Raw genomic sequence first — 26,648 nt, forward strand, 5'->3', positions numbered from 1 at the left:
GGGTAGAAGTAGTCTTGGCACATCAGTCTGGCAGTTCCCAAGGGGGGTTCTGTGAACCAACCCATCACACAGACAGAGCCGCACCCTAGGCCTCAAAAGCCCATCACCAAGGACTCCAGCTCAGTCTGTTAGTGGCACAGGAAACAGACTAGTCTCTGACACCTTCCCAATCTCAAGAACATCTCCCATCTCCACTGAATCATTACAGCAGCGAGTGATTACTCCTCAAGGATACCTCACGGCTTCCCCAGTGTCAGATATAGTCAGTGTTCCCCCTCTTCCCACGGGACAGCGGTTGTTTTTAAATATCTACCCTGGAACATCACAGACTCCCTGCAAGGGAGTTAAGAATTATTACATCCTACATATTTTTACAAATGAGGCTATCCTACTACGTCACACTCCTTTTGAAACCCAGCCCCTGATCTAGGAAAAGCAACATCACCTCTAAGCCTGGCGATATTTACTGCTTTCTGAGCATGGGCCCGGGCATGCACCCCCTGCACCATGACCGAAGAACACCTATCTCCCTTCTCACTCCAAACATCTGCCATCCCAAGGAAGGAGATGGACCCTCCAAGACAGATGAGGCATCTCTGCTCTACTACAGTGAACTGAGCATGGTGAAGCACCAAACTCTCACTCAAAAGAGAGGAGAAAATCAGCTGACAGAGAACCCATCCCTTACTCTGTTCATCCTAAAGAGGCATTCAGCCAAGGATGGGTTTGGAAACTAAGACCCCTCTCCCTTGTGTCACGCACGGATCCTGGAAGAAAGCAGAAAGGCTGAATACTCCCATAATTCTTCCTGGGAGGGCCAACCCCAAGATCTCTCTCACTGGCTGTTTCTCTTCAGTGCTTTCCGGGGAATGAAAGCGCTCAGTGAGGCAGATTGGGTACATCTACATTGCAACGTAAACCTGTGTTTGAGCCTAACCCCCTTGCGTCTAAACTGCAATTGTGCTAACCCAGGGCTTGGATCTAGGGTTCCAGGAGCCTGCAGGGCTGGAGCGTCCAAGCTCGAGGTAAGTCAGGACCCAGGGTCCAAACTCTATTGCTTTGCAGTGTAGATGCAGCCTCGCTTAGACAGCTGCAAGTATCCCACAATTTCATGGGACAACTCCCAACAGTCTGCAATCCACTCCATTGAAAATGGAAGCGACACCCCCTTTGCAAACGGCAGCAGCTCAGCTCAACGTTAACCCATTCCTTTCTGATCATCGATCTGCAAGCACACTATCAGAGAGCCTCCTGGGCTTGCAATGGAGAGTGAGCTGATCAAACCTTTTGCAAAGCGAGATACTTCCTGGTAACATGCAGGGTGGGCAGTAAAGTTTTCCCACAGTGCACCACAGTCCTAGGGCTAGAGTGACCACATTTTGGGGTAAGGGGCATTATACACTGGGATCAGATCCACCAGACTCACTTTCGCTGTCGATTTAAGCCAGATTTGAACTCAGTGTGTCATATACAGTAGCTTCCTGGAAGGTGAAAATTCAACACTTACCTATATCTTTAAAAGAGCTCCTTTCTCAATCGCCTGCAATGTCTGCATGCTGTCAGATGCGGTGTCTTTGGGGGATGAGTATCTTTGGAGTTAATCTGGCATTGCTGAGCATACATGCTATGCCTGAACACTTTTAAATGTGCAAACCTCTTTGGCACCAATTGATCAGGAAATGTGTTCTGGGAAGCACAAGGCAACTATGCAGTTACTTCTCCATTCTGTGGGGCATTGGACAGCATAGCACCAATCCAGGATTGGCTTTCATCTGCTTATACAAATGTACAGCTGTTCCAAAGACCCCCAAATATTGCCAGAAACTGATGGCAGCAAAACCAAAATGCATTCTTGGTCCAAAATATCTCTGACTGCACTTAAGTACCAGGCACAAAGACCACACAGGAAGTTGTGAGCAGAAAAGCCACCTTTAGCAGTTTGCCCAGCATAACAAACTCACCCGTCGTGATGGTTGGAACACTGGCGCACCATCGGCATGTGGTCATTGCTATTATGTATTAGTAGTATTGCTGGAGTGTCTACAGGCTTCAGTTAGGGGTCAAGGCTAGGCACACACAGCCCAGCAGCAATACAGCACCATGCATTCAGTACATGTTGTGTTAGGATGACATGCCAACCCTAGAAAATGCTGCAGAACACTTTATTTCTTACCTAGTCAGCTCAAAGACTGCGACCACCCTCATTTATTAATTTGGGCATAATCCCAGTAAAATCAGGGCAGGTGGCAGGCTGCCCTCGTTTTACTTCTGCTTCTATGGGACTGACACTGCCTTTAATAGAGCTCGTCAAATAGGTAAAAAAAATAAATCACAGTTGTTATTACTAAAAGCAATATTTCAGGTGCATTCATGGGCTCCGGTTCTTGTTACTCATGAGTATGTAGGCAGCTCGCAGGCACGCAGGAAAATATTCCTAACCCCCGAAACTGTTAGCACCAATGATTCTCTGTCCAAAAATGTGTTACAAAACTTTGTTATCCATCACTGTCACGGTGATGGGGCTAGCTGCAACCCTGCCCCTTTCAAGTCTCTCTGAATGCAGCCACCTCAAGTGCCCGGTCTCTTGCCCTACCTGTCTCAGGGTAGACTCTGGTGATTCTCCCACAATGCCCCTTATACCAGTTGCCTATTACCCTGGGTTTTGGGTACCTACCTTTCTTCCTTTCAGGAACCTTTGACCAGTGATACAATGACCGACAGCCTCTTAAAACAAAGCGGTTTTACTTAGCAGCTACAACAGAGCATTACACGAAAATGAGTTAAAACAACCACCACCATCTATCTTACCTAAAGTACAACCATCTTGTAATGGCGACCCAGGGTTAACTTCTTCAGCCAGGCTGGTGGGCTCTGGTGTCTGAGAGCGACTCCCAGTCTGGGTCTCTCTGATTCCCCTAGAGAGAGTCTCTGACTCCCTATATCAACCACACATCCCTCCCTTTGTCTTCCTGGGTTCTTTAGCAAGTGTACATGGGTCCTGCCCACTCCCCCTGTTCAGACCAGTTTGTGGGCTGCCCAGAGATCCAGCTAGAGCCATTAAGGCTACTGGATCTGGTATTGTCTCTTAATGACTCTTAAGTGCAAGCTGTTAGGTGACTATTAGACCAGGCCTCCTCCTGCTTGCTATAGGTGGGTAGGCTCTGCTACTCAGACAGATCCCTAGGGTGAAATATCCATCCCCATATATGGTACAGAAATAACATGCTAGTGACTGATCCAGTACAGTAGTAGTACTTGTTCAATAGCACCTTCACATTGGTCATCACCATCATTTTCCTGTTTAAAAACTTTCAGTCATCCAATCAGAGAGCAGAAACAACACCATGGACCAATCACACAACACAATAATGAATATTTGAAGCAAATTGTTCTAGAAAAAAAGGCACAATGTGCTGAAAGATATGCACTGAAACTATGGGGCAAATCCCTATGAATAGCCCACCTGTTCACGGAAACCAGAATCAGGTCACATATGACTCACTAACCCCAAAATGAATCATGTAACCAGCTCTAATAATGAATTCCTTTGCTTTGTTCAGAACAACCAGGATTTGCACCTGCTGATTAGTCAGCAGTTACAGTTACTAGTTCAAAACCGATATCAAAGTTCAAAATAATAGTCTTGTACTTGGCATTTTGCTTTAGTGCTGGAAAGATCATCATCTTTTCTTGTCAAGGAAATAATCTGCCATATATTTACCAGGGTGGGAGAACTACACCGCTACCTCTATATAATGTCACCCGATATAACACGAATTCGGATATAACGCGGTAAAGCAGTGCTGGAGGGGGGGGGGCGGGGCTGCACACTCTGGTGGATCAAAGTAAGTTCAATATAACACGGTTTCACCTATAACATAGTAAGATATTTTGGGTCCCAAGGACAGCGTTGTATCGGGGTAGAGGTGTAGTTCTTTCAAACTAAGAACTGAAATAAGTCTTAACCCACAAACCAAACCAGACTCAATTAAGGGTGTTTTAGATTTCTGCTCTGCCTTTAATCTTCCTGGCTTACAGTTGAGTCCTGGTCCCTGTGAAGTCAATGGCAAAGAGCCCATTGATTCGAACAAAAGCAGGAGGAAATCACTCCCTGCATGGAAAAACATACCAAACTCCTATGAGTAAGGACCACTCTTGTGGTATATTCAAGTTGGTGAAATCCAAAACTAAACATTTAATCAGGAGATGAGGCTCCCATTCTGAGATTCCAGCAACACGAGAGAAGCTCCACAACTGAACTTCTGAAAGATCCAGGTGTTGGCCTTCCTGCCACTTGTTTCTTTCCTGGCATTAAATGGTGAACAGTTCCTGTGTAAGAGAAATGCTAAGGAGGGTAACTTAAATTTCTGAGCATTTGACCGAATGAAATGGCCATATATTGGCTTAAATCCATCCTTGGGCTAAAGCCACCGAAGCTAACAGAGTTACATCATGGATGGATTTGAACCATTGTCTGTACAGCTCAATAAGAACATGGATGGCTGAAAACGCAGCTGACTGAGAAGTGATTACTCTGGGCAATTTAATGTACCACTGACCATCACGGCAACATTAAAGAGACTGTCGAAGTAGGAGTCTATCTGCACGCAGAGCGGCAGCTCTAAACAATATGTCTGGGGCTCAGGATGCAGATGCAAGAGGGGAAAAAGCCGTGGAACTTGAGAGTTAGCCCAAAGAGCTGGAGGGTGGCGGAAAGGAGAAGCTATTTCCCCTCTACAGTGGCTGTATTCATTTTCCTGTGACTTGTTAAACTTTTCTGTCAATTGATCAGCGCCTGGAGGCATCGGTAAATATCGAGGTAACAGGGACTCCTTGGCTCATTACTTAAGCCACAGCTGGAACAGTTCAAAGCGTTAAACAAAAATGAAGTCGCCCTTCATTGATTTATCTTGCGTGCTCCTTTCTCGGCTCCTTCAAGCCTGTGTTTAAAGCCTGACTGCTGTATCGAGGGCTCTTTATCCTCTGCTAATGCCAGGGCTTAACCCGTGAGATCTGCAGCTTGCACTGGGTAGAAATCGAAATGGAGGGATGATGCTCCGCTGCACTTAGCTGACAGAGGTAGGAGTTTCTTTGCAGTTTGCCCTGTCCCTGCCCAGTGGACAAAGGAGGAGGCTGGGAGCATGGAGAACTTAGGGGGAGGATGGGAGAGGGAAGCAAGGAGTAGGGCTTTCTTGAAAGGAGCTTTATTGGTTTCTCTGGGATGACGTGCTGATCAGTGCTAATGGCCTCCTAGATCAACAAAACAGTGGTCAGTTTCTGAGCTCACCTTGTGCAGTTTGGGGAAACAGAGCTGGAGAGAGTGCAGGCAAGTGCCTGTGAAAGCTTCCAGAGTACGCTCTGCCAGCACCTCAGTCCCGACCTGCACCACCCTCTCCTGTTCTGCACAGCTCTGCCCATGCACCTCAGTCTTGGTCAGACTCATTTTACATAGAAGCTTGGCCACTAGCTCACACTACTGATGTCTCATAACCATGAAGTCATAATACAAGTATTAGTGATCCACCGCCAGGTACAAAAAATCCCAAACCCACCAGCAAGCACAATGAAAACCCCCGCTGCTTCTTTCAAGCACTAAGACACAACTATGCCTGCTTATCTGGGGTTCACAGCTTCCAAAATACATTGAGGTCATGGGAATTCACATGCTTGGAGAAATCAGCTTCCATGGAAATGCAAGGTGGGTGGACTGAAGGCTGACCATAACTGGTCATAATGCCAGGCTACAGTAATCGATTATCAGGTCCCGGCTGGCAGCATTACAGATCTGTGAACCCCAACCAGGGAACTGGCACACTGGGCAAAGGGAAAGATTGGGGTGAGCTCCCATTGGCTGCATGCTTCCAGCACGCCTGGGGGAAGCCTGGGATCTGGCACCCAGTGTAGCAGTGAGTTGGTCAGTCTCTGTGTGAGGTTGTGAATCATGCCCACTCCCCCCAGAGGAGCACATCCCCTCCTCTCTGGGCACACTGGCACAGGGCCTGGAGTGGGAGAGAGCCTGAAGGGCATCCTGGGTTCAACAAGACCTTGTTGCTGTCAACCCCAGCACCTATTCACCAGGCACAGAGATATTGTAATTAGAAGCACAGGCAGAAACCTGCTGATGGCGCCCGTGCAATGCATGTGTTTGAAAGTCAACTCAGGACATTGGAGAGGCAGATTGATGCCAGACCATGGTACCTTATTTTGCTCACTGGGGGCCAGTGAGAGAGACCATCAAAACTTCCTTGGGCCTTTTCAGAAGAGTTACAGTGAAACTGCTCTTACAACATCCCACTGCTGTCAGTTCAAATATCTCCCATCCAGCACCGTTCTGGAGTTCCTCCCCTCCTTTCGCATACGCACACATGGATACGTACAGGTTGGTGTGGTGGTGGTGAGAGCGTTATAAAAATGAGAGCTCCCACTGACAGTCTCATAGGCACAGCTGTCACCATCCCTCCAGTTTACCAAGCCTGACAGATCATGGAGAGTCGCAAGTCAAGCCCTGGGGCAACTGAGACATTTGTGCACTTAGACAAAGATGGGGAAAAGGCTGAGTAAAACAAAGTTACCTTCGTCCCCACTCCATTCGCAGCCATCAGCTTAACGGGATAGCTCTTCCGGATGGAGGATCCTTGCTGGGACATCTGCTCTGGCACATGCGCATGTAGAGCTGAGGCAAGCTTCAGAGACCCAGATAAAATGATGAGCTAAGAGCCACCACTCGTTCCTTTGTCCTCTGGCAAAGGAGCTCATCTTTGTAAGCCCTTAAATTGCCTGTTAGCCTGATGTGTCCCAGAGAGGGAGGTCATTGGAGATAAGTGCTGATGGGTGGCTGGGAATCACTAGTTATTCAGACACAGTCACCAGAGCCACAGTTCTATGAGAAGACCAGCCTCCAAACCAACATGGGTGACAGAGCCAAGCATCGGGGCAGGTCTAACACTACAGCGGGGATCGACGTGCTGAGATCGATCCACCGGCGGTCGATTTAGCGGGTCTAGTAAAGAACCGCCAAATCGACTGCAGATCGCTCTCCAGTCGACCCCTGTACTCTACCCCCGATGAGAAGAGTAAGGTAAGTCGACAGGAAATTTTCTCCCATTGGCCCCTCATGGTGCAGACCCCATGGTAACCCGACCTAAGGAGAGTAGGTCGACATACCGCAGTAGTGTAAACATAGCCTCAGAGCTGAGCACTTTTCACACCAGAACAGCAAATTCCCCTCCCAACCAAAAAACTGTACCCAGAACGCATAATTAAGCAGTAAAGTATGGGAGGCGTCAGTCTGACCTTTTCTTTATTTTGTCTTCAAAGAACAGACCTGATGCAGGTGTTTCGTTAGAAAATAAAGTGTTTATTAAGAAACTAGACATTGAACACCCCTATAGTCTCTGTGAAAAAGGGACTGTCCCATTTCCATAGCACAAGATGATAGTTATGGCAAGATAAGAATGCTCAGGGATGGAGGACTCTCACTGACAGGAAATGAGGTAATGATTTACAATAATTAAAAGAAAAATCCTTAGATTTGCTACTTAAAGCCACCAATTGCAAATGACTGCGACTGGCTGTCATTTTCAGCAGTGAGGAACCAGAGACTTTTAGTTGGTGTTTAAATAACTGAGACATCAATCACAGTGGGGAGAACTGTTTTAAATTTTTCCGTACGGTCAGGGAGGACAACTTCTGAGCAGAGATGGGCCTGAGCTGTGAAATTCTACTGTCCTCCAACAGGGCGTTTGGAGACAAGGTTCTGGGTCAGGTCCACACATCTCTAAGTCTGACACATACAGTTGAGAGCAGAGTCCCCTGAGCAGTGCAAGGGGAGAGGACCACGAGGCTGAGCAGTTCATCCTGAACAAGACATCCCCAAATGGGATGGGCAAATTTCAGAAGACGGGGAGTTCAGTGTGGACAAGCACCCAGCTGTAACATGCTTTTCTGAAGTGTCTCCTAACTCTCTGAATCTCTGCAAAACCGAGGCGGAAATAATGAAAGCAACAGGTCATCTCCTTGTACATTTCCCGCCTCTCTTGCTCCAATTTGGGCTGGAAATTTCATGGGATATTACCCTTCGGTTCAAGTTTTGGTTGTGGGTCCTTATGTGATCTGCACTGAATTCTCCCAATTCTAATGCAGCTGCCCCTTCATGCGTATGCATTAATTTAAAACAAACTGCCACCATTTCTCTTCTATTATACTTCACATTTTTATGCACGAGAACCAGTAAAAGAAGCAAGAGAATGGAATGTTCAGTGGAGCGTCCCCGTGTGGAGTTCGAGAACATTCCTGCAATCTCTAGGAAATGTTCCGCACGCAACACCCGTGAAGGGCAGGATGACAATGGAACATCCCATTCTTACACTTCTGCTCAATGCTGGCTGAGAGGGAACCTTCTCGCTTCCCAATGGCAGCAACCTATCAGGGCTGGTGATGATAAACATCGTCTCAGGCCATGGAAGGAGGCGAGCAAGCTAACTGACTGGTGAGGGAGCTCATAGTTTGCAACTCCTGCCAGAAAGGGATATGACCAAACCTGGATCCTTTGTTTTTCTCCCCCTCCTCTTTGAAAACCTGCCTCATTTTATAGGTTTTCAGTGGTGTCTGTGAGCACATCTTCCTTTCCCATACACGCGCTCTCCAGAGTATCCAAGGAGAGACCCATCCCAGGCCAGTCCAGATTGTGAGTTGCCATTAAAGGCAGTTATCTTCTCATAAGGGTAGGATCAAAGGTTTGGAGAGGCTGAGGATGGAGTAAGGCAAGAGAAAAAAAACCATACAAATATTGACCAAAGAACAGGATCAATATTTCTGTTTATGCCACCAAAGAAGCAACAGAATGTTTATTTTTCATCCCCTTCAGTTTGTCTGCCTTGAGCTGATCGTTCTGTGTACATGACTGGATTATACTACATCTCTAACTCAGCGAGGAAGGAGGGGAGGAAAAAAGGCCCATGGGGTCACTGACTGGGGCCAGCATGTGTCTGATATGCTTTCTCACTTGGCTTACTGCCCTATTCCCGGCAAGGTCACCAACCATCCTACACCACTGACGTTCCATCCATGTGGGAAGTCCAGGAAACTCCTCAGATAAAGCTCATCATTCCAGCAGTAGGGAGAGACCAAAGCACAACAATGATATGGTCAGCGCCAAGGTGCTGTTCTAACACACACAAACGAGAAAAGCCTCCTAGGACAGTTGTACGTCAAAAATAACCACATTCTCTCCTGTCAGAGAAGTAAGATTTTTATTCCTGCCCATCTTCACTTTCTGTGCAAAAACTGGGAGCAGAGGGCTTCCTTTGTTCTTACCAAAAGTCTTCGCTATGCTTTAGTGTCTTCCAGGATCCCCCATCTCCGCTTGCTCTGGGAGACCTCCCATGGCGTTGCCACAAGAAAAGGTGATGGCGGCATTCGCTGGGTGTTGTGAAGACACAAGCTCACAAGGAGAACTCCAAGCAGGGAGGACGTGACTAACGGTATCAATTTGGTTGTTTCAAGCAAAAGTACAATTATTTACTGTGTCATTAGGATGACTCCTTTAAATTGGGCTTTAAATTTTCTTTATTTGCTCTCACTGCAGCTGTGGGGCCTTGCAGGAACATTTAACGAACACAGCAACTACTGGAGGAAAAGAACAACCCTGATATCTGGTGACAGACAACCACAGGTTTCGGTTGGCTTTAACATGTGTACCGGCGGGGCTGCAGAGTCCTATTAGGAGAAGGCCTTGATCCGTACAGAGCACGCTCACTGCTTCCCACCGCTCTGAGGACACAGCCTATAAACTTGGCATCAGAACAGGGACCTTTAAGGAGTTTTTAAAAGCCATGACGTCCTTTGCTGAAATAAACACTGACATCCTCAACATAAATGCCTTGGTTAAGAGGTTTGGAATGTCCAGGGAGGCTTATTGGATTCAACATAATTTCTCTGAAACCTAAAAGAAAAACAAAAAACAGAAAAAAGAAAAAAGCAAAATAAAGTAACCGAAAAAACAAAAAAGAGCAAAACTAGAAAAAAAGAGAGAGATACCGACACACATGTAATTATTTAAAAAGAACCAAACGAATAACCAGCAAACGGCTGCAGTTAAATTAAAGTCAAACTGCCCTCTCTTTGCCGGGCCTAGCTGGCTATCTCAGTCCATAAGGGAAAGACAGAGGCTTCAGGAGGTACATGATTGTGACAGGGAAGAGGGGTGGTGCAAATGCTCTGTGAATTATTTTCCCAACAGATTCATGTTAGAGATGGCAGAGGCCTATTAGTCCACACCTAGTCCATCTCCTGGGGTGGAGGGTTCTCTGCTGCGGTGTCCCCACTGCTTTGTTCAGTCTAGCTTCTAAAAGCTAAAGCACAAGAGCTCCTTCTACTATTCCTCTGACATCCTTTCACAGCCTCATTGATTTCACTGGCTCAGCCTGTCCCCTCAGTCTCAAGAGCTATACTCTGAGGGGATCACTTGTACGTGGATCGCCTCTTTCCCACCTGGGCACAGCCCTGCCGGGAAGGGTACTCTGTGGGTCTAGGGTCTGCCCTGGTCAGGTCAGAAGGAAGAGTGTGTGGGACTGGGAACGCATACATCATCCCTCCTTCAGTCCCAAGGCACCAACAGCCTGGGATTGTCATTTCTGCACCGTGCCCCCTCCCTAGGCAGGCTCAGCCTGGGAGAGTCCCTACTACTGTGACTCCAATGGAGCCACCATCACCAGGTTTGGCCTATTCCAGGCACTAACGGGAGCTAACCTCATCTGTTCCTGATGGAACAATGTGGGGGAACCTCCATGGGGGAAACCTGGTGATTTCCTGTCCCAGAGCCCTCTTGTGGGGGGGGGCGCTATGTTCTGGGTCAATGTTAGGACACTTTTCCAATGGTCAGCCTAAACTTTGCTTTGCTTAGTTCTACGCCCCCTCCCCCACTCCCCTCAATGTCTAGCCCCATGTACCCGCCTCTTTGGTGCTTACACCTGCAGGTACTTGCAAAGAATTCCCATGTCTGCCCTTCCTCTGTCATCTGGCCAAGCCAATTTTTCAATTCTTGTTGTGGACTCCCATTGATAACATTCCTGTAACATGGAGGCAGCCACAATGGAATGAGATGGGCAGGAGCGAGGATGGTCGATGTCGTCAGAGATAGGTAGTTCCTGAGCTACAGCTGAGTTGCTGTCAATGAAGCTTGGGCAAAGAGGGTGCAAGAGTAGCTTTTAAGCCGCCTTTGGTGCCTTCCTAGTCCTAAATCCATCAGGCTGCCAGTCTGGTCAACAATGACCATTAATGCCGCCTCAGGGCTCGTACATCCATACCAGCTACTCCAGAGCAGTTCCAGCAGCTGGGAATCACTGGGATGCCTTTGCCCCACCCAAAGGGTGCAAGTGCTGCTCTAGCCGCTCTACACAACTCAAGGATTCCCCTGGGCAGGGAATCCTCGAATTAACTGCTGAAGCTGGCTTCGGGACTGCTACCACCAGAGCAGCCAGTGTGCAGAGGAGAACCTATCCCTTCGATTGCAGCATGCAGGGTGACCTCTACTAGATCACACACAGAAGGGACAGGGACAGATGGCCTGTGCTCACTAAACCCTGAATCCAAGCCAGACAGCAAAAAATCATCTCTTTTAATTGTAAAATGCAGTTCTACCCTGAAAAGCACCTTTATAAAACTGGCCCTTCTTCCTCCTCAGATCCCTGCATGCATGTAGCAGTCAGATCTGCTGGCTTTGCAGACAAAAATAATTTTTAACTATCTGTTAGTGCTGTTGGCCTTGCAGAATCGACATGTCTTTGGGACAGCGAGCTGGGTTCAATTATCATAAGCAAAATTGTTAACCAAGTTCCAGCAGCAGAATCTTCGTTCCTGGTGAGAAAGATCCCAGTTTGGCTGACAGTTAGAAAAGAACGTGTAAACTGAGCATGCTTATTAGCACAGTCATTGGCAGACAATAAACATGGCACCCCAGAATGGCATTTTTACCCAGTCACTTTTCAGAATATAACTGCACTTTAAATTCATTGGCAGATGGCTGGAGGAGTCAACTTTCAATAAAACCAAGTGTCTCTGCAGAGTTCTGGTCTCTGCTTTATTTTATTGCAAACCCAGTGTGTGCAGCAGACCCAAAGCCTGCTAGGCACCAAGACCCTCATGCAAGAGACACATGAAAAATCAGCCAGGCCAGGAGTTGGAAAGTCCTAGGGCTTTCTTCCATTAGCATCAGTGGTAAGTTCTGCAAGCACAGCTGGAGGCTTCAAAGCTCTCCATGGACAATAAATAAAAGAGCAAGAATGCTGGGTCTGCATGGGATGGGAGCAAATCTGGGTCTGATAAGTGGCATGTGCCTCTTACTGGGAGACAATGAGGGGTGTGCTAGGGTGGAAGTCTATGTTTCCCAGGGTTTAGGGTATTGAGCAGACCTACAAATGATCTGGCAAAAAATGAGATACTGTCCAGTACTCTTTTATGGTGTTTAATTGTTGCCTTTTACTCACTCTTGTTTGTAAAACCCTCAGAGAAGTTGCAAAACTATATTCCTTTCCTGGCAGATTTTGCTCTTTTTCAACTATTCCTCTCCCGATCTGCAGTCCTCTACCCTGTTCTGTTTCATATGGATCAGAAACTAACATGGCTTTTGCTAGGTTTTCTTCTTTGTTGTCATATGTTAGATGGATGATGTCCTCAGTGATGTCTAGGGTTGGAATGGGTGAATCTCAAAAGATTCAGAGATGGGATAAGCACAATCTCTACTGGCTGAACCATTAGCTCCTGCCAAATTGGCTTGGAAATCTCATGAAAAGAGGATTTCTGGCACCTCCTGCTTTTGGAGCAGGCTGGGGAAATCTTGAAACAGTTCTTCTTGTGACGTTTTCACTCGGTACAGTACCAGATGGAAAATGGGAGGAAAACACTCCAATATATTGGTAACTAGTGACCAGCCAGGCATTTCAAAGCCTTGTGGAAAATTGGACTCTAAGAACAGGCAACACTTCTGGGTGAGGGTGATTGTTCCTCACCCCTTTGCCCATCACTGATCTACGGTGACCAGTTTAATATGAAACCACCCTTTCTTGATGGTCATGTGGTTGTATTGGAGCCAATGCATGGAGCGTTTTGGCTGCTGGTGAAGGAGGAAAGGGGCTCAGATCTGGCTTACATGTAACTAGATGCAGGACGGTCTAACATCTTGGGGTGGGCGGGATCAGATGGAGCACTTGTCCTAAGCAGTCTGGGAGGGGGTGGCTGCTGAAAGGAGAGCTGGGTTGAGGTCACCTGTTCCAGGGATATGTGATAACCCTTCCTCTTTGCCCTAGCCATTTATCTTCTCATCCTCCTTGACTCTCCCTAGTTTCCGCGCTGGCCTTCCAACAGCCTCTAGTACCCTTTTTGCTACTTTAAAAGGGAACCCAGAGCCCAGCCTCCTCCTAGTTGGGTCCCTGTAGTATACTGTCTGCCTGCCTCCCGTTCTGCCAACATTTTAAAGTGCTATCCAGCCTGGGGCTTTTCAAACCCTGGAGTGCCCCAGGTCACATGAGGAAAGTGGAAGGTAGTGCTGCAAAGGGAGGGTAGCCCCAGGGGATTATATAGAAATGGCACATAGTCAGCCGGGACACTAGCAGTACAGACACAGTTGTGGGAACTGTCTGCAAGTTAACTGCCACCTGCTGGCTGGGTGGAAGCTGCTTTCGCTGCAGCAACGTAGGCTACGGTACGCACAGCATGGACAGGATGATTGTTTTTTCTTTCCTGGGAAAGAGAGGTAGTGCTAAATTAACAACAGCTATTTAGAATCAGGAGGAGACTCTCCAGCAAATTATAGCTGTGCTAACCTAGCTCATATTTAAGGCCTAAACGACTTGATAATGGTCCCATCCCTGCCTTTCTCATGTTAGATTAGAACATATAACATAGGCAAGAACAATGGGAGAATCCAGTGTCCAGGTATCTTTTATAGCTCTACGTAGGAGGAGTGCTCCTCGGAATGACATCCGAGAAGACAAGAGATGGAAGTGCTGTTTGGTGCCATCCAGTCTAGTCGATGTGCCAGAGCCAGTCTGTGTGTTTAGGGTTAGGAGAGTCCCTTGTACATCCTGATGAGGGACAGCCCCATGAAGTTCATCATGCCCTGGAACTTGTGAACTCTGTGGGAGACACTCACTCAGTCCTAGGGCTATGTTTTAGAGGCAGGGGCTCCTTCAGGAGCCTCCCCCACTTTCAAGGGACAGGGCTGGTTCATCCAGCCCTGCAACTACAATTCTAGCCACAGCGGATCAGCAGAAAGTGAACTAAAATGCTGCTATCCTCTCTCCCTCAAGACAGGGGCCATGCTGCCTTCTCTGCACTCCAAGCTAAAGCCACTGGGTCTGACTCTCCTCATCTTCACCCATGTTACAATCTCCCCGACTTCACGGGAGTTACTACTGATTTACTACCTGCGTGACAGAGAAGAATTAGGTCCCCGGAAGAGCTTCACTAGGGTGGTCTAATATCAAGCCAATGTTAAAGGGAACCAACCCCATTTAACAGCTTCGGAATGGGTCCTGGGAGCTAGTGAACATCCCTATCGGAAAGGCAGAATCACTTTTCACTGCCTCAGTCAGTTCCCCTTGTCCCTGGGGCTTGACTCTTGGGGACATCTGCATGGAAACAGGATCTCTGTCCATTAGCAGCAGCTTCACCTTTTACTGCTGTTTATTCTCCCTGGAGAGCTGCCTGAACAAACAACTCCCACTTACCAAGGAGAGCTGAAATTGCCTAACACCTCTCCGGCTTAGGCGCCAGCTGAAGTTAAACCCTCCATCATCTCCACAGGAACCAACCGCGATGTCACAATCAGAGGATCATGACCTCGGGTGGGGGTGTGTGGAATAAAGAGCAGAAGCAGATAAAGCACAAAGATCCTGTTTTCATGCAGATTTTTCTCATTCTTAAAACACAGGGGAAGAGAAATACTGAAAACACCCAACAACTACGCAGGAGTCTTTGTGAAGAAAGCAGTGTTCAGAGCTTTCCATTTGATGTCCACGGGATCTTTAAGAATCTTGTGTCGGAATCATTAAACCTTTGGTCAGAAGAATTCCCGTATCCAGAATATTTCTGCTGTTGCCTCCATTAATCTGAGATGTTTCCATATTAGCTAGGATCACAAGTTTGTTTTCTCTGGAACTCCTTTGTGGATGGAGTGGTTCCAAGATACTAAATGCTGTAGCCGGATAGCCTAAAAGGCAGAGATCCAAGATTTCCCCATCACTCCCCCTCTCCTTAAGAAAAGCCCCTGAAGCAGAAAGGGAAAGTGTTTACCAGGGTGGAAAAAAAGCATGAATTTGAGAGAGAGTGAGTGACAGAAATAAAAAGATCACTTTGAGCTCTGCTACAACAGCGTCAAGGTTGCTACAGCATATGCAGGTGCTCTGTGTTTTGCTCCTGACACACCCATGTCATCGAAGATTAGAGCCATATTTCCCCCCTAGAATGCACTGTGATGCAGCTATTTAAAGCTACTCAGAGGCCCAGTGTATGGTGGAACTCAGCCAGATCAGTTAGGCCTCCCCGTCCCCAGCTTTGTTTTCATTAGACTGAAGTCAGTGTACGTGGGATTGCTTGGAGGAGAGAGGACTGGGTACCCACCAGTTTCACCCATGATGTACAAAGTTTAGCATTTCAGTCTTCTTTCAGTCAGATAGGGTCAGACTTGTAACATGCAGGAGAGAGGCTCTCAGTCTGTGAAGTGCACAGGGCAGTATATCCTGGCTGTCCAAACAACCAAAGCAATGCAAGGTGTACAGCAAAGCGGTCACTGGATATATTAGTGATGAAAAACAAATTACCCTGTACTCAGGAATAAAAATAAAATAAAAAACACTCTATGGATTTGCTCCAGCCGATATCATGAACTTCACCTCTCTCTACTCTCCTCATCCCTGTTTCTTCCCACAGTTGTATCACTGCTTTGTGCAAAAGCCTTCTCCTCCACAGCTCCAGTTGACAGAAGGAACCATCTCTAGTATATTTCCACCTCATTGACTCTCCATTTCTTTTCGAAATTGCTCTGTCTCAGCTTCTCTCCCCTCTGCTCTTACGCTCCCCAAAGCATTAGGGACTCTGTCTGAGAGATACTATACTGGAGCATACATTGTCACATATTTGATTTTTAAATATATTCTTTTGCCATCTTTACATCTGCCCCTAGATCACTTCTGACTTGAGAACCAGGCACCTTTTCAAAAGAGCTTCTCAGCTCTTCTGCAGCAATTCTGGTTTGCCTAGCAGGTCGGTCTGCGGTGTTGGTACTATTCTTACACTGACTCAGTTCTCCAACTACTTCAAGTGGAAATTGTTTATACGGAGTTGTTGGAATCATAAACCAATCTGCCCAGGAATTAGAGCCCATTGGGAAGAAATCCTGGTTGGCTGTTTTTAACTAAACAGGTTATTTAATTGGTGTTTAATACAAATCATGGAGTGGCTGATCTACCAGTGCCATAGACTGGAAAGTCAAGGAGACAACCCACAAAGGAAACCCCCCAGTTAGGATAACAGCTATCACATTATACATTTCTCTTCAATCTCAAAGGGCTCTACACACATTAGTTTGCTGAGCCTCAGCAGGCAGGAGCTGTTTTAACCATTATGCTGATGGGGAAACTGAGGCACAGAGAAAGGACGTGACCTGTCCAAGATAGCAGAAAGAGTCTGTGAGAGAGATGGAATGTAACCCAAGAGCCCTGACTCCCATTCCTTTGCCCTGACCACTAGATAACACTCTCACTAGCTACTCTGTCGGTGGGTGCAGAGCTCAGCCTGCCCTCTTTAGACTAATGACAGAAGTGGCTGGCATGGCACAAGAGACACAAAGGAGGATACATGTTTGCAGGTGGCACTGAACTAGACAGCACCAAACAATTTGCTGGCCCACTCCCAGATCCCCAACCCTTCAGTAGCTGAGTTTACTCCAGACAAATTGGTAGGGGGATGACGGCACACAGCCAAAGGAGGTATATGTGCTGGAGAGAAAAAATGCTCCATCTCTGCTGCCCTGGATATGTGGGACCGTTCATGTCTCCTACCCTAAGGCCTCCATCCGGATGCACAGATGGACAAGGAAGTAGTAGAAGAGAGCTCAAGGCCCAAGATAGTCTCTCATTGGTTTAAGTCCCTTCCTCCAGCCATCTGCTCCAGCACTGCCTCTTGTAGCCTGGAAAGGACACAACTGTTCTCAAGGAATCCGGGCAGCGATACCAGCCTGAGAGTCCTGGAGCCAATGTCCTGGAGCTTTTAAAACAGTGATGGAAAGTGGTGCTTTAAGAGTGAAGAGTACCAGGGAGCTCAGCCGAGAACCAGGTGTTTGTCTCTACAGAGTGGTTCTAAATAGGAACAGAAATCGCTGAGGGCAGGAGACTGCAGAAGAGCAGAGTGCAATAGGGGTTTGTTATTTTTAAGCCATTAGGCAGTTACGCGGACGGGTGTTATTAGCCTTCACAGAGCACATCTCCAGCTCTTCTACTCTGCAGACCACTTTGTAAAAGAAGGAACCTACCATGGATTTGCTTCCCCTGCCAATTCCCCACTATCTGGTTCTCAAAAAGTTTCCTTGTGAAGAAAAACAAGTCAGACAAGGAATAAGTTTCTTCCAAAGGGTTAAGTGGGGAGGGCTCCTGTCCCTCACCTTTGTGACACAGAGCAGCATGCCCTCTGAACAACATTCAAATCAATGCACAAACAAGGGTGCTTCCCTCAAAGACAGAACCCTGCAGTCCCCACAGGGTGTACAGGAACCCAAGCCTGTACTGGGAACATGCTGCTCCTAAGGAATAATCCTAGGCATTCCCGATAGCCCCAAGTGAATGAGGCAGGCATCACATGGCTCACTCTACAGAGGGAGGCATGGCTAGAAACCTCCCTTCCACAGACAGCACCTAAAGCCCTGCCTGTTTGTGGGAATATGGTATAAAAGGCAGGATGGCTTTTTTTCCCCCCTAGCAGAGCAGGAGAGTCAGCAAAGTGGAGAGGAGACAAGGGCTGGGGGCTCCCAGGCAGTCTGCTTTGCAGGGAGCGAGAAGGGATGACGACCAATGCATGAGACGCCCCTCCCAGCACCCTAGGGATGGTCAGCACAGGGTGACTAGGGAAGGCCCAGCACACCAGTGCAGGGTTGAAAATGAGGGCCAGGGGCTGAAATGCTCAGTGGGATGAAAGCATTTGGCTGCCTCGTTTGGAGTTTTCTTTTCTTTTCTTTTTTTTTAAATTTTTTATTATGAGGAGGACAAAGGTCTCTTTCCTGCAAATTTTTCTTGTCAGTAACCTGGCTGTGAATCTTTGCACTGGAGCTTTTCACAGTCAGCTCTGTGCCTCATGAATCCAGATGATGGACAAGCCCTTGCCTGACCCAGTTTTACTTTGAGCCCCAAACTAACTCCCCCGCCCTCTGAGTCACATAAATGCACTATGGGTTTAAAGCACTTCAGCCAGATCTCATTTCACATCGTATAATTCTGTGCAAGGCTTTGTATCCGTCTGCCCCACTTTTGTCATAAGCAACTGGTGCTCAAATATCAATCGCCATGGAGGAGGAACGATCCACAGGAGAGACGAGGATGCACTCACCCAGAGTCAGTACGGGCAGACGTTGGGAAAGGATACCTCACCAAAATACAACTGTCCAGAAACCCCTCCCCCCCATTCTCCTTCCACCTCAAGAGTTAAAAAGGGAGCAGTGAGGGGAACAGCTTTACCCAAAATAACATTCCTTTACACTTCAGCCCAATGTATCAAACATCCATTTTCTGTCTGTTGCTTCTGGCAGCCAGGAGTCACCACTGGCCGATGTACCAGAGGCCTCAAAGGGAGAGCTACTAAGGTTGTAAGTGTGTGGGAGAGACAGCATAAGTGAGCCAGTGTGCACACATTCATGATTGTGTCTGCATATCTGGGTAGAGATGACTGTGCGTGTGACTGAACGTGAGTGACTACGGTCCGTGGCTGTGCATGCGACTGGACATGGGTCAGAGTAGTGAGTGTGCATGGGATGACTGATACAGAAAGGCTGTGCATGCGTGAGAGTGTGTGTGGTGGGCATGTCTGTGTGAGTGCATTGGGTGTGCAAGCACGTGATAGGGACAAGCAAGTGACACAAAGGGTAAGTATGTGACATTTATGTGAGTGATATTGAGTGTGGCGGAGAGGAGTTTCGTTGTACGTGTGGCTGTATGTCTGAGCAACACAGAAAGCATCAGTGTGAGACTGTGTAAGTGGATGTTGTGTGTGTGGATGGCACAGAAAGGCGAGGCCATCAGGAGGGCGTGACCTGTGTGAACGACAGTGACAAGGGTGAGCGTACGATGCGGGTGTGAAGAGGCATGCGACGTGAGAATGCGTATGTGTCACTGTGAGCACGTTGCAGCTAAACTTTGATCATTTTTTCACATCTTAGCTCAACAGCTTTTAACAGGAGTCTTTCTAAATGATCAGCATTGATTACAAAAGGAGCTGTGGGAATCATTATTCTAACCAGGGGAACTAGAGAACACGGTGCAATCGTGTGCACTACAATCATGCTAATTAAAGGCACCCAGAAGAGTTGGGAGAGAAACGTCAAATGGTTCTCACTCTGTTGCCCTAATCCACTAACTGCCTTGTCACTTCGGCTCCCATCAGCCCTAAGAAGGACGATTCTAACAGAGTCAGACTTGGAACAACAGAGACAGGTCTAATAGTTAACACACTGGGGTCTCTTGTGCAGTGGGCACAAAGCCAGGGGAGCGGTGATGCCCAGCATACCAGACCGGGCAACAGGTTTCTTTACACCGGCAGCCAAAGGATGCCCAAAGCACCCTCCACTCCCCACAAAGCGCTGAGGTTTCAAGTTCACTTCCCAGAAGCACAGCAGTTGGTTACAAGCATGATAGTTATGTCTAAAATACAACCCGTACCCAGAAACCCGTTCTTTTCCTTCCACCCACTTGGTGCTGCTGGGTCACGCCAGTGTCTCTGCAACAGCTTTATTACAGCTGCTCAGCACGGATGGGCCAACGTGGGCTGTCAGGGAAGTGCATTGCCTAGGCTTGTACTGAGGGACCCCAGATCTCTGGAAGATCTTGAAGGGCATGTCTACACAGCATTTTGGAGTGAGGCTCCCAGCCCGGGCTGATAGACTTGGGCCAACGGGGATCCTGCTCACACTCTAAAACCAGCTGTGCGGACAGAGCTTTGAAGTTGTGGCTCATGCTGGAGCCAGGGCTCTGACGCCTAGGGAAGGGGGGTGGGCTTCAGAGCCAAGTTCCAGACTGAGCTGCAACTTCAAAGCGCCGTCTGCACTGCTATTTGTAGAGAGCTAGTGTGGGCCTGGCTGGGCCATGTCTATTGACCCGGGCTGGGAGGCTCACTCCATACTGCCATGTAGACATACCCAAATGTGCTAAGTCCTTGTCTACGTTATGGGAACTCTGCAAAAGTTTCCAAAGAGTGGGTCAGCTCCGCTGGTATTAGCAGCAGTGTGCATCTTACAATAGACAAGGAAGCATTTGAACCACAGTGTAATACGATGTTAATCAACACAGTGCTCAAAATCTCAACTCTTGCACTAGGGCCATGTCTACACTACAAAATGATGTCGACCTAACTTACGTCGGCATACAGCCACCATAGTTATTAAATCACTTGTGTGTGCACGCTTGGCTCCCTGGGTAGGCGGTGCGCATCCTCACCAGGAGCGCTCGTATCAATTGTATGGTCTGCGTGGGGCATTATGGGACAGTGCCTGGAGGCCAGGAACAGTCAATGTAAGCAACGCGATGTCTACGCTAACACTGTGTCGACCTAATTACACTGACTGTGACTCCACGCCACTCGGAGCAGTGGTGTTACTAAATTGGCATAGAGAAGCACTTATGTTGAAGGGAGACAAAGTTAAGAATACAATTCCACAGCTAGGTGGACACAAGGCAGGTTACGTCAACCTTACCACATTGCATAGCCCTGGCCTAGGTCTTCTACTATGGGGGGTGCTACTGAACTGGCATTAGCACGATGGGAAATTCTGCAAAAAGGGGAAAGATTAAAGGTCTGTAGGAAGGTAAAGAACTAACAGCTTTGTCTGAGTACTTTCCCAGACCTGAAGGAGAGCCCTGCGGAGACTGAAAGCTTGTCTCTTTTACCAACAGAAGTTGGTCCAGTAAAAGATATTACCTCACCCACCTCATCTCTCTCAGCTTTACTGAGCCCAGACAGGCAGCCTGGAAGTCTTTACAGAACTGACTGAACGTTCCCACGCACTGTGACTTCTTCAGGAGCCATTTCTACTACAACGGTTCTAAAGACTGTTGGGGCTCTTCCGTGGACGTTACCAGTCCATTTAGCTTCAGCTGAGCAAGGCATTTCCTAGGTGCAACTGGCAAACCCTGCCAACGCCTTTAATAGGATTAACCGAAAAATGCCCATGACAATCAAATCACCAGCCCATTACCCAACAGTCTCTTTCTCTTCTAAATGAGATCGCATTTTCTCACGGTTTGCGAGTGATGTGGACAAGCTCCTGTTTCTGATCTTCTCTCAAGTGGCACAGATACGGATTTGGCTGCAGCAGCCTGGGCACCAGGAATGAATGATGCACGGAGGAGGTGGGGCAGCACAACACCAGACGCTACCAAACCACTGTCATCGGGTAACAGCTTTCCTCAATGGCTTGTTTGTTAATCAACAGGTCCATTAACACTGAGCAAATGCCTCGCTAATGGACACCCACAGGATCACAGGCTGAACTATTTGTGTACAGCTCCTTTCATTGATTCATCCTAAAGATCAGCAAGGAAACGAGGAAGGATGTGAAATTTCTGCAGGAAAAACATTCCATAGCGGTTATTCTGATTACTACATTGAGTCAGGTACTGTATGGAAGTCTCCTCTTAAAAAGACTTCATATCTGACCCTCTGATTAAAGAAATATTTCAGTATAGAGAACAAGTAACAGGAACGGCCTTAATGGATCAGCCTGCAGGTCTATCAGATCTGATGTCTTGCCATCAGGGATCACACAACTAGTCAATATTCAACCAGCTGTCCCACTCCCTGCAATTATGGATCACACCATAATTCTGTCTTGTCTGCTATTACAGATTGCTCAAATGGTCCATCCAGCCTACCTCTTCCAATTACGCCTAACAACACTGGACTCCAGCAGCTGAGGTATTCTGCCTTGTGCCATGCCAGAAACATCAGTCCATTTACCCCTTTATTCAGCCTTTAGCAGCAGCTAATATCTAAAGCTTCAGAATGAGGCACAAAACCCCTACATAATTCACCTGGCCAACTGTGCAATGCAGCACATGGTCTGGGGAGAGGCAGCGCCTTTCTGACCACCCCCTCATGGCGGCTATGTCTGCGCTTGGACTTGGGGGTGTGATTCTGAGCTTGCACAGATACCCGCACTAGCTCTGCTCCAGCTACCATGCTCAAATTAGCAGTGTAGCCAGGGTAGCCCAGGCTAGCTGCCCAAATAAGTACCCAAGGTGTCCAGGTGGGCATGTACTCCCATAGCCCATATCCACCTAGACCCCCGCTACTTCCCTGGGTGGCGAGCCTAAGCTACCATCTGTGCTGTCCCAGCTACTCTGCTGGTTTTAGCACCCTAGCTCAAGCAGAGCTAGCTCAGCTATCTCGACGTGAGCTGGGAATCACACCCCCAGCTCCAAGAGTAGAGGTTTCCAAATGGAAACAGGAGGGCTCTGCTGATTCAAGCTGAACTTCACAGGGCTGCGAGTGCCCCGCTTGATAGAATGGTGCAGGAAACTGAGTTAATAAAATCCTGAGAGGTCAGGGAGAAGGTCGGCAGCTCACAAGCAAACAACTGAAGGGTCAGCTCAGCTGCGTGATTTGCCAAACGAGTACTGCCACCTTGCAAAGGCTGCCTGCATACATGTAGGCAACGGTTTGATATTGTTTCAGTCTGGAAAAAAGCAGATTCTCTTTTATAAAAGGCCAGGCTCTGAGTTGACACATTTAGCTATGAGCCCTCTCTTGGGAATAAGCCAACTCAGTAGAAGCAGCTATACTTGAGCTAAGATAAGAGCTTGAGACATCTCTTTCCCTCCCTGATCACAGTCCACTCACACAAAACCTCTGAAAGGGCTGTCTAAGCAGCCTGAGTGAGGAGAGCAACACAGACACAAGACTGGGGTTGCTGACACCCTCCTATGATGTGACATGTTTATTTCACAGGCAAATGAGTCAAACAAACCCAAATCAGGCTCTTCTTGTCCCCTCTGAGCTAGTGGTAAACAACAGAGGGGCAAGGAAGGGTAAGTGTTTCTGAGCCAGACACGGTTCGCACACGTGGAACACAGAGGAGCAACAGGCCCCAGCGTCAAGCTGGGGACATGGGGAGAATTATACAGACACTCACGGGACCTAAGAGAAGAACTCCTCTTAGAGGACATGCAAGCGGGTGGAGTAAGGACTCCATGGAGCAGCTCAGTGGTGCCTGGGGCCAGAAGGGGCGGGGGCTTTCTGTGATTCAGGTCTGTCCCTTGCTGGCAGAAGTCAGCAATGAATCTGGAGGGCTCAACTCACACTAGATCACACAAGCTTTTGCAGCATGACCGCTTGGAAACCAGGTAAGTACTGCAGGTCTCAGCCTAGCTCACTAATGGCTGGGTTTCTGCCCCCACTTTCTTTCCTTTCCTTTTTTTTTTTAAATGAAGTTTTTATTGATTGACAAGAAAACCGGCCAGCATTAAATGGGACATGACCCTGCATAGTCAAATTAAGCTATTAGAGCACTGTAACCAATACAGAATATGCAGCACTGATCACACAAGGAGCAAGGAGAATTTTTTTTCAATGCAGCAATTATTAAAGGAGAGAAGGAAAATGAAGCATACCAGAAAATCAAACAGAACTGCAACTTCAGCCCCGAGCTCCACATGAAGCAACAGGAACAAACACATCTAACTCAAGCTTCATCTCCCCCAAAACAATCATGTCCCATCCCAAAACGGTCCATTGTTTCTTCTGACAACTGGAGCACGATGACATCTCAAGCGCAAGACAAGGAGTCAGATTCGTAAAACTTTTAGAGCAGAACACACACACACACACACACAACCAAGAACACTTGTGCAAAATTATGAGTGTGCACTTTGTATGGCCATTGTGAGGACTCAAATCACACACTGGTTTTAAACCACCAGAAAATCTGGCCTGAACTGTTTACAAGAAGGTCAGGGAAAGAAAAAAGAAAGAAGTCCAACTAGAAGGACCAAGGCTGCCATTTGACCCTCCATGAGGATTGCAACCCCCTATGCTCTCTCCCATCATTTACACACAATTTAAATCCCTCGAGAGCTGTTCTGTGTGTTCTTTCCCTCAGTTAACCTCCTGCGCCCAAATTCCTCTGCCCTGTTATCTCCACCTCCCAAGATCAATCCTTCTGCTCCAGTCACCCCACTCTCACGGTCTCTTTTCTTCACCCTATTAATGTGCCCTTCTGAGTGTTCTTTCTTGACATCCTTGTCCTCCATTGGCTTGGAGTCAGTAAATAAGTGAGGTGTCACTTTTCGTGCTGGTTGACACAGAAGATACGGGGTTGATTACTACCTCCCATTACAAGAGATCTACCTTAGCTCAGGTGGCACAGGCCTGGGCTTTTGGGACTCAAGGCTGAGGGTTCTAGTTCCAGTTCCCCAGGCGTGTGTGTGGTTCATACAACTGCTTCTGCAGTGTGTGGGGCATAGATTCATTGCAGCACTGCCGTCCTCTTGAGCTCAGTCTTCCCCTTTAGTCCACCCAGGGAAGGGTACAGCAGAGTGGGGGCTGCTCATCTGAAACCTTGACTATATCTCTATATGGCCATCTAGAATAATTTGTGTATTGATCAGAGTTGCCTCCTCCTTCCCTCTGGACTCTTCTCCAACACTGGAACTGCACTTGCTGCATAACTATGAAGGGAAAATGGGAAGAAGAGCTGTTTTCTACTTTTCTCCCCACAAAGCAATGGCTTGAGGAACAATGCCATGCAATGGCACCATGCTGCTCATAATGGAGCCAGGTGCAGACTGAGGGAAAACTCTCAGCTCTATAGATGCAAAAGTTGGCAAATACGTAACCAGCTGCCATGTGCTTAAATAATGGCAGGCGTGAGCCAGCTCTGCAGTTTAGCAGCAGCACGATGCACTGCTATACTGGGGCCCCGAGTACGAATTTTGATTTTAGACTTGGACTTTCCAAGTCAGCTGGGGAGCACTCATGGGCAGAAGGTCAGCATGACCAGCCGGCGGTGGATCAGAAACACAATGCACAGATCTTTGTGGTAGCTGTAAACGTTCACCAGCACTGAAATTTACACATCAAACCCCAGAGAGGAGCTTCTCGGGTGCATAATGAGATTGTGAGCCTCACCTGGGGTGAAGCTCAAAGAGGGAGGGGGAGAACTGTGGTATCGAACTGTGACTGAATTTTTGATTAAGAAGCTGATGATCAATAAAAGTTACGTGCAGAGGCTCACTGGGTCAATGAGATACTAGCTATCCTCTAGCACAGGGACACTGGAGGCCACACAGGTCCTGTCTGACTCACCATCCAAGGTCACCAGACCTTCCCCTCCCTGCCTCTTCTCACTACTGGCGAGGCCTGAATTTAGGCCTTGTGTTTGCCAAGCCAGCAGGCCGCAGTTCTCCCCTTCCAGAGTTCCAGTCCTAAGGGAGCTAGGGGAAGGAGGAAGCGAAACTACTTAAAAAGGAACTTGGCTGGGAAAAGAGTAATGCAAGAGATTTACAGTCTGATTCTGGGCTTGAGATGCAAAGTCTGGAAAAAAATGGAAAAAGGTATCCATAATGTTCCAAGACAGCTCCATTAATCTAAAGAGGCCTCCTGGCACTAGGACACATGGCCTCGAACACATTAAGCAGGAAGCCATCTCAGGTGCACTGACCACTAAGCAACCAGGCCACTTGATGAATGGCTGTTTTATATGAACAGTGACGTAACATGAAAATGACCACACAGCAATTCCCATAACTGCCATCACATTATCCCCTCCCCCCTTAGATGACAGTGTAACTGCTAAAGAGGTATTGTGTGTTCAATCTTAATAATAATTAATATCATAAGTGCTTTTCATCCCAAAGGATCATAAGGCATTACAGACAGCATATACTTTATAAAGGAACCATTTCTAACAACATAGCCACCTGTTTAATAGCACATAGGAGGCAAGGCTACACAGGGTTTTAGGACAGCAGGTGATGAGGAGTAATTCTAATTAACACCGCAGGGAGAAATCAGACAGGCAGAATGTCATTACCTGAGTATGAATTTAACCACAACACCACATCTAATAATCTGACTTTTCCGATCACCTTTAATGACCACAAGGAGTGTGGCCAGGATCTTTGTTTTGAATTTCATCCAAAAAAACATTGCCTCAAGCAGCACAGCACAGCACAGCACGCCCTCCCTCTGTACACGTTGGGATGCTAGTTCAGTGCTCTGCTGACAAAGGTAAGAGCACCATCAACACTCCCTGCAGCACTTCAGGACAGCGCTTCTACCACTTCCCTGAGAAAAGTATTCCATCCCAACGCTAACCAGGTCGTTGAACTAGTCCCAGAGCCCACAAGTTGGTGAGTCTTTGTCTTGTTCCTAGTGGACAAGTGTCCACATCACAA

The 26,648-nt window shown here is 47.6% G+C and overlaps 1 protein-coding gene and 1 long non-coding RNA gene across 13 annotated transcripts in view; one reads left to right on the top strand and one right to left on the bottom strand.

Moving 5' to 3' along the window:
• The window catches only part of NTRK3 (neurotrophic receptor tyrosine kinase 3), a 315,119-nt gene that overhangs the window by 76,468 nt on the left and 212,003 nt on the right, over positions 1–26,648 (bottom strand). Inside the window, exon 14 of one of the 12 annotated variants that reach the window (XM_039491393.1) lies at positions 9,235–9,943. The exons of the other annotated variants lie outside the window; for them this stretch is intronic. Within the exon in view, the coding sequence (XP_039347327.1) occupies positions 9,825–9,943 (119 nt within the window). The 3' untranslated portion in view covers positions 9,235–9,824. Of the gene's footprint in view, positions 1–9,234; positions 9,944–26,648 lie in introns of those variants that run through there. 12 annotated transcript variants of the gene reach the window in all.
• On the top strand, positions 5,559–9,877 carry LOC120373239. The gene is made up of 3 exons (XR_005585460.1): positions 5,559–5,698; positions 9,339–9,482; positions 9,587–9,877. It is a non-coding gene; the product is annotated as an uncharacterized LOC120373239 (long non-coding RNA).

This window comes from Mauremys reevesii, linkage group 10, assembly GCF_016161935.1.
Source record: "Mauremys reevesii isolate NIE-2019 linkage group 10, ASM1616193v1, whole genome shotgun sequence".
NCBI classification, from domain to species: Eukaryota; Metazoa; Chordata; order Testudines; family Geoemydidae; genus Mauremys; species Mauremys reevesii.